Raw genomic sequence first — 8,760 nt, 5'->3', positions numbered from 1 at the left:
AAAATAGATATATTTTAAAAAAATATTAAAATATGTAATTCTCTTTTAATAAATTTTCCTTAAAAAACAAAAATGCATGAATTTAATTTTTTTTATAGAATTTGAAATTAACCTGCTGGTGCCCTGGTCGGATTTGAACCCGTTAGAGTTAGGCTCATAGCCTTGTCCCACCCATTTAGGGACGAGTTAGGGCTTGGTTAAGCCCGGCCAAAACCTGTCCAGCTGAGGTGGCAGTCCAAAAGTGTACGGCCTCTCCCCTAACAAGTTTTACCCAATAGAACTTTACCATGTGGAAAATCTATCATGCTTATTCCCTAAAACTTATCGCATGGTAAGTTTGCAGTTTTAGTCTCTCATCTGTCTGTGCAGAGAACTCATCCCTTTAATCGAAAAAAAGAAAAAGAAAAAGAAAATTCTTATTAGGCTCGAGATTGGAGAATGGTTTAGGAGTGCCACTATACTGAAGAAACTAAGTGAGAATCTCGAGAATTCCTGAAAATGGAATCGGTACCAGAAATTCCGCCATTAACGGACCTTGTTGCAGCTCTTGAAAGCGCAACCCTAATAGCGAAACAACTCCCATCAACCACAGATTCGTCTCAAGTACTCCACGCCTTCTCCTCTCTCCAAATCGCTCATCACCAACTCGGTTCCTTCATCTCTCGCTTTCAATCATTGCAGATTCGTCAATCCAAAGAGAATTCAATCTCGTCCAACATTGGAGAAGAAGAACCGATGCAGATTGGTGACGAAGAAACAGACGAAACAGTAGAGGAGAATTCAAGGATCATCGTAGACAAGGTTGAGGAACGGATGAGGAACTGTGTTATTCAGAATAAGCGTCGAAAGAGACCCTTGTCACCATCTTCAGCTGCAGTGGAGCCGCAACGACCTTCGTATGGTAATGGAGTGGTTCAGGGTTTGGATTTGTCTGGGCTCGATCCGCAGGGGACGCGTTTGCGATCGTTGGATCTCGTTTTTCAGTTTCATGGTTGAAATTTGAGGAAATCGGAGAAGATATTAAAGCAGACAGATTTCTGAATTGGGAGAATTGGTTCGTTTCTTCTCACACAAAAACCCCAATTTTCAGTTTTTTTATTTATTTAAATGTATAGTAGCAAGAAACCAGTGATAAAATGGAAATTAGTTAAAGAAGATAATAGAAAATGTTAATTTTTTGTTCATTTTTTGGAATTACATTTTTTTAATTGAAAGAGCTTTCTATGTTATTTTTATAAATTTCATTTCTTTTAATGTTATTTAGTTTATGATATCTGTGATTGATAATATGTAAATTTAAAGCTAAAATTCCCCCCCCCCCCCCAATGAGATGCCCAAACTATGAATAATGTTGAAAGGTCAAAGTTTGTCGAAATTTGGAGTGAGCACCATTTGATTCATCAACTTCAGCATTGCTAAATTGAATGAAAATGATCATTTTGAACTAGTCCAAGGGAATGATCACAAATGTAGCAAGTTGTGACCATCCATTGATCATTGTGTAAGGTTAGGATACCTTTTATATTGTTTTACGAGAAAAATCTACCATATTGGATCGGTTCCATTGAATCGTTTGCAAATCCATGCATGGGCAGGTCGTGGTAGTGGATGAGAAAGGGTTTGAATCTAGTGGTCTGATCTCTATTTGCCTTCAAACCATTATCCTCGTATTCAAAATCCTTTGATCTAGTTTTCATCACCACGAACTTCGAGAGATGAAGATTGAATTCTGTTTTCAAGAGTACAAGAAATATAGATCTTTCGAGGTTGCCTATTATAGACTGGAATTCATTCAAGTTTTTGTTGAGTTCTCTAGCAGTGTAGAAAAAAATTCGGTTCAAGAATCGAACTGTTTTGATAATTATTTTAACGATACTAGGTATTGTGACGGTGAATTTCAAGTAAAAAAAATCTGAACTAAATGGAAGAATTTATTGAAATATAATTAAGCATGACATGTATGGAGTATTAATGGTATTTGACCAATTTGTGCCCGTCAATCTCGTCTCCCAAAGGATTTTCAAAGATTCTCAAGCTTATCCTCTCATGAAGAGCTCTATCTTATTTAAAGAGTTCGATCCTAACATATATATACTCACACTAGAGCTTGCATGGGCATCCTCTTTGGAGTGTAAAGCGTGAAAGAAGAAAAGCAATAAATTTTGAAGGGTATTATTGGAAAAGAGGAAAAAGAATATAGAAAGTTGTAGGGTTGTTTTTGGAAAGGGGTAAAATAGAAAAGACAATAAAGTTGGGGGTATTCTTGGGAAGGGGAAGACGAGAGAAGACAGGGGAGGAGGGACAACCATCATCGAGATACGTTGTTATAGGGGTATAAATCTTGAGACAAAGTAGTGGATATATGTATATGTATATAGGGGGCACTATAAAACTTCGAAGTTGAGGTGATTTTCATGTCATTTGCTCATGAAAGATGGAAAGAAAACTGGATCATAATGAATTGAACAAATTATTAGAATTATTGTTTTCTGATGGTTCCAAGTAAGATTTAACCCATTCTAGTTCACAACCTGCTTTGCTTTCTTCTAGTTGAAACTTCCTCGAACTTAGTTGTCTTTGTTTCTTTCAGGGGAGTAAAGAAAATTCACTGCAACCATCACTACTGAGCAACATTTTCATAATTCGGGTTCATATTACATGCAAATATCAGGACCATTTTACACATCAATAACACAACTAACCACAGGTTCTTTGTTATTTGATTTTCATTGGTTTTTCAGTGATCTTCATTTCTTAGAGATTCTTCTTTTTACTAATTTTTTTTTCCCTCCCTTTGAAAGTTTGGATTTCATTCTGAATGGCAAAGATGTAGACCAAGTTCTTTTCTTAGTAATTAATTATAGTTTGCATAATACAATTTCTTTCCCTCTTACTTTTCCTTAAATAAATTTTATATTATACAGATTTAAAGCTTGTATGTATCATAAAATACATTCTTTCACGTTGCATGACCATTTGATTACTCACATGTAGTTGTTTCTGCTTCATAAGACCTAGTGAGTACACCCCACTGAAATGTTAACAAATAGACGTATTGATGTATCTTCTACTTCAAGAACACATGTCTAGCTTAAATGGAAACTGCACGAATTATATGTTCCTTTCTCATTCATAGTTTTGGTCAGATGTAGGTAGCTTTGACAATTATGCACAAGGTTGACCTTGTATGCTCAACTTAGGAGTGCCAAATGAACCGGTTGGCTTATGTGGGGTGAGAACACTAGGGTTCACAATTAGCGACACATATTTTTTTTTTTTTTGAAAAGTATAATATATTGATAAAGGAAAACAAATACATGAAACCCAAATACAAGGAGGCCGAGGAGGCCTCACAAAGGACAAGAAGAAGAAAAAGAAGAAAAATAAAAAAGCATCTCTAATTACAAAGGTCATTCCATCTAAAGACAAAATCCTCGAAAGAGAATCCTGCAAACTCTTTATACTGTTTTGACCAAAGGTACAAATAGCCCAAAATCTCCAAAAAGCTTGCATGCGAGTTTCTAGTCTTGTTATTGAACACCCTGTTGTTTCTCTCGTTCCAAACCCCCCAAGCAATAGCCGAGGGAAGCATAGCCCATAGAAGTCTTTTTCTGGAATTAAAATCATTACTAGCCCATTCAACTAACAGGGAGGAAAACTTACAAGGAAGGACCCAATAGATGCAAAACCGACTAAGAAAATAAGACCAAATAATAGAAGAGAAAGAGCAATGAATTAGAATATGATCCACAGACTCCTCATCCCTCAAACAAAGAGGACAAGCGACACATATTTGCCATATTAGACATACTATCATTGGGAGAACCACTTTTTCAAAAGCTTTTCCATTCTCCAGAATTATGCATAATGCTGATGTGCTTCACAACATCTCATGCTTCTTCGAACTAAATCCAGTAACGACAAGGACTCCTTACAAAAAAACAATTTGGATTTTTCACAATTTACATGAATGATGTCCTTGGAAGTCAAGGTTTCATCAGATTAGACAGATATACGAAGACCAACAAAACAGGGTAATAATAGCTTAGAACATGAAATCTTGAACAAGCTATTTCTACTGCATGTCAGCAATCAATTAGTTGAAATCACAAGGAATTTTTTTTTCCTTCCTCTCTTAATTAGAGAACCATAAAGTCTGTAGTAAGTTAAAACACAGCTCAAATAGGAAGAAAACATTAACCATTACTATTCTTAAAGTCTCAAACAATTAAATCTGTGAGCAAGCAAAAAAGGTCAAAACCAATAAACCACAAAGAACCATTGTTAACTAACACAAACTCTAAAAAGAAGATCCAACCGAACTGTCCGAAGCTTCGTCATCACTGAAATCATGGTGCTGGAGGGATATCATCCACCTGATATTCAGTGATGCTAAAATTGGGGTCCTTCAATAGTCGGACACCTTCTATCTACACACCAAAATATGAAATTTTAAATCAGTAAGGCTTATTAAGGAAAATTAACATTAAAATGAAGTATAAGACATACTTGAACGTTAGCTATCAAAAAAACATACTTGAATCTCAGGCTGGTCAACCTGATTGGAGATTGTAGCAAATCCATCTTCATTGTTTGGTTCAGTAAGGAGGATGTTTTCATCAGTAAAGGTGCTCGAGAGAATCTTTAACCAACCGTCATCTATTGTCTGCAATTCTGGTGGCTGTTCCTGTTGCATTGCTGAATTAGCAAATGTTTCCAGGAATGTGCTTGCAGGTTGTGGCTGGTCTTCTTGCATAGCCACTTCAGTGAATGTTTCTGGGAATTGGTTTGCAGGCTGTTGCACAACCAAATTAGTGAACATGGACTGAAATTTGCTTGCATTAGTGAATGTTTCCAAGAATTGGTTCCCATGTGGTGGTTGTTTTGCATTACAACCACATCAGTGAAAGTCAGCTGGAATTGGTTTGGAATTGATGGCTGTTATTGTCGTACAGCCGCATTAATGAACATTTCCGAGAATTGGTTTCTGGGTGCTGACTGTTCTCGTTGTACAGCCACATTAGTGAATGTTTCCGTGAATTGGTTTGCACTCGCAAACTCACTGGAAGAGACCACCCCTTGTGTTGCAGAACCAGAACTCATTATGTTGAATTCAGGAACACAAGGAGATACACTTTCATCTGGAACATTCCCACAGAACTTATCTATCAGGTTGTAGTTATCATCTATGTCGTTCAATGATTCACCACCCATGGGTCCTGTCTGACTCAACTCAGCTAACCCTCTCGAACTAGTCATTTGAATTCCACCAAAGTTGTTGGTAGAATTGAAATTTGGGGCTTGGTTGAAGGTGTCTACTGATCCCACGAGATTGTTTTGGATGTCAAGGTTCACACGTCGAAGTTCCTAGCAAGGGTCCTATCTTCCCGATATCCCGATCTTGCTTGAGGTTGTTGATGGACCATCTGCACTTTATCTTTTCCTTTGCTGAAGACAGCTGAACTTTCACAATGCGTTGGAGCCTTGCCTTTGTCAAGGCCGCCAGCTGGATTATCACGACACAAGGTTTCACCAATTCTAACACCAGGCAGCTCCGTTCTTGGAGTTGGGTTGCCTGCAAAACCAAGTTGATTAAGAGATGGTGAGCCGCCAGCTGGACTATCACGACGCAAGGGTTCACCAATTCTAACACTAGGCAGCTCCGTTCTTGGAGTCGGGTGGCCTGTAGCAGGCTGTTGATTAAGAGATGGTGAGCCACCAGCTGGACTATCACGATGCAAGGTTTCACTAATTCTAACACTAGGCAGCTTCGTTCTTGGAGTCGGGGTGCCTGCAAAATTTCCTTGATTATGAGATGGTGAGTTGCCAAGCCTTGATTTCCTTACGTTTCTCAGATAGTTTAGTTGATTAATTGATGGTGATTTGCCAAGCAATGGTTGCTGTAGGTTTATTTGATGATTATAAGACGACGGGTTGCCAAGAAATGGTTGCTGTGGGTTTCTCTGATCGCTTTGCTGACTAAGTAATGATGAGTTGTCAAACAATGGTTGCTGTAGGTTTCCCTGATTGCCCTTTGGAATCGATTGCTCATATCTTCGTCGAGCCAAAAGATTACTACTTGATACTTCCCGATTAGGATAATTTGCAGGACAGACTGCAGGAATGCTATTAGGAGCATTAAGACCCCGATTGTTACCTTCTTGTGGCGTTGGTGCAAATGGACCATAACCCGGAAAGCTTGGGTTGATTTGAGGCCTACTCGTCAAGTGGATATTGTATTGAGGTTCATTTAATCTAGGTTTCTTTAAGCTGGTTGTGTCCTCGAGTTCACTTAGGAATCTACGATGTATCTGCAAATTTTAGAATTCCAAAGTGAGGTAATGGCATGCATCAATCAATTTAGAGAAATTTTAGAGACTATCTATTCCTACCACATTAAGAAGATCGATAAAATCATTAAATGCATAATTACTGTAATAATTAGATTTATGAGGTTACCTATATGACAAATATCATATAATTCAGGTAGGAATTAATTGTTAGAATGAACTAAAGACTTGTTACAAAAAGAACGAGTTTTTGGAAATATGGAAAACTCAATCCAAGATGATATGGAACTGAATCACATGAGTGAGTGCCAAACTAAAATCAATAATAAATTTATAATTGAAAAAATAATTGGTCATGGATATCATTGCAAAGATCTTGGGGACTTATTTAACTAACCAAAACAAAAAGAGCTCTCTGTGAGTGTGAAAATTCTAGAAAAAAAAAGTTACTAGAAAAGTGAGATTTCTTTATAAAGCATCATATCCTATCTCAATACTAAATGAGAAAAAAAAAAAAAGCCTCAGGAACATGTATTAAAAATTCTAATAAAGAGAAAATGTGGGAAACCTAACAACAATTATGCTAATAACTCATAATTTCACATTCCAAAGTTTGTATCTAAATGAGCTCACCAATTGCATTTATTATGATTCTTTATGTATGAGTGACCTATATTTTCAGAGAAAGAAAATTGGTATATGGTTATTCGAAGATACATTTGTTGTCCCTTCGTTAGCGAGGGAGTTGGAGGTACTACTCTTTATCAAAGTTGGGTGAGTGGACCCGATTGAATTAAGTCGTAGTGTGGAAATCTGCTTAGTGATCATTTTAAAATTCAAAGAAATCCTAGAACTAAAAGTGGGCAGATCATGAAATCTCGGCGATCTTGTAAAAATTAACTTAGAACTGAATCACATCTGTAGTTTCATACTTTCAATTTTTTAACTTTTTATTTTTTTCAAACAAAAATTTATATTTAAAATGTAACAATCATCATTAATACAAAAGCATAACACTGCTCTAAGAACTAGAAATAGAGAAGAACATAACATAGTGGAAGAAGAATAGAACATTTCCTTCAAATATCACGATCCCTTTCAATGCATAAACCTTCTAAAGAACTATGTGTGTACGTGTATATGTATACGTGTACATGAACGTGTGCATGCTCATGCTGCGAAAATAAGAATATATGGCCTAATATGGAAACTCAGTCAAAGAAGATATTAAGCTGAACCACATCAGGATGTGCTTCACATTAATAAATCTACTAAACACAATTTGAATATAAATTAGTAGCAAGAAGCTAAGAGTTTCTATAATTTTTATTTTATTTTATTGAAACAAAGTCCGAACAATTAACGTGAATATTTAACAATCCTCTGAATCAATAGAGTTTGGGATGTCATGGCTGAATCCCCTAAAAAACTTTGATCTTCATCAAAAGAATTGTGATTTTAATCAATTAGTTACCTTTTGGATGATCTTTATTTATCACATTATGATTAATAAATTAATGTGTCACTAACTCTCATAACGGTTATTTATCACATTCGGTAGAATAGAAATGTTTTGGGATGAAAAAAATACTGATGTAATCTAAAAACAAACCTGCAAATGACTCGCCACACTCTCTCTCATTAATCCTGGAATATCCATTTTTTGTATTTTCATTGGAGAAGTTGCAAATTCATGACAACGGATCATCATTGTTAGACAAATCAAAGAAATAATTAAATCATCTTCAGATAGTCGAGTAATATATAGATCTCTTATCGTCGATGCCTAATGTATTTATCGTCTTCAAGAACTTTATGTGAATGTCATCATTCCAAATCATCCTTGCCTTCTTATTTGTGAGTGAATCTTTGTTACTTTCTGTCGACAATAAATTTTAACAAATTAACATCGAGATTCGTAAAATAAGATCGCAAATGATTTTATTTATTTTGATGAAAATGAGAGTACAAAATTTTGCTCTTATTAATAGTCAAGTACAAAAATAGTGATGACACGTGTGTAGCTTTATTCTCTCCTAACTTCGTGTGTGATCGATTGAGAATGTTGTTTTGATGGTGATTTTGTTTATGCTTGATCTTTTGTGGAGGTTTTTATAGATTTTTCTTCTCTCTAGGCTTTATACTTTATCAACTAAGAATGATTTCTTGACTTCTACAGAATGACTTTTGAGCTTGATCCTCTATATAGGTTTGTATAAATCTTCTTCTCTTCGAACTTCGCTGTTTATTGGTTGACAAGGATTTGTTGATTTCTGAAGAATGGCATTTGAGCTTGATCTTCTATGAAGGTTTATGAAGATTTTTTTCTCTTCGGGTTTCGCTTTATTGATTGAGAAAGATTTCTTGACTTCTAAAGAATGGCTTTTGAGCTTGATCTTCTGTATAAGTTTGTATATATTTTCTTCTCTCTGAGCTTTGCACTTTATCAATTAAGAAGGATTTGTTGGTT

The 8,760-nt window shown here is 35.9% G+C and overlaps 1 protein-coding gene across 3 annotated transcripts; it reads left to right on the top strand.

Annotated features, from left to right (window-relative positions):
- The first annotated feature begins 407 nt into the window (after positions 1 to 407).
- On the top strand, positions 408 to 8,268 carry LOC147393615 (AP2-like ethylene-responsive transcription factor SNZ). 3 transcript variants are annotated; one of them, XM_086456519.1, is made up of 3 exons: positions 408 to 1,054; positions 5,350 to 5,818; positions 5,907 to 8,268. In XM_086456519.1, exon 1 carries the CDS (start codon positions 499 to 501, stop codon positions 994 to 996), a length of 498 nt encoding a protein of 165 aa, XP_086312645.1. In that variant the 5' UTR covers positions 408 to 498; the 3' UTR covers positions 997 to 1,054; positions 5,350 to 5,818; positions 5,907 to 8,268. The 3 variants fall into 3 exon arrangements, with proteins under 3 accessions (XP_086312645.1, XP_086312644.1, XP_086312643.1); XM_086456518.1 differs by having other exon boundaries at positions 5,350 to 8,268; XM_086456517.1 differs by lacking the exons at positions 5,350 to 5,818; positions 5,907 to 8,268 and adding an exon at positions 2,591 to 3,264.
- Positions 8,269 to 8,760: the final 492 nt, after the last annotated feature.

This window comes from Akebia trifoliata, chromosome 10 (genome assembly GCF_017979445.1).
Source record: "Akebia trifoliata isolate Shusen 1 chromosome 10, ASM1797944v1, whole genome shotgun sequence".
NCBI classification, from domain to species: domain Eukaryota; kingdom Viridiplantae; phylum Streptophyta; class Magnoliopsida; order Ranunculales; family Lardizabalaceae; genus Akebia; species Akebia trifoliata.
This window is presented reverse-complemented; position numbering and strand designations above follow the sequence as displayed.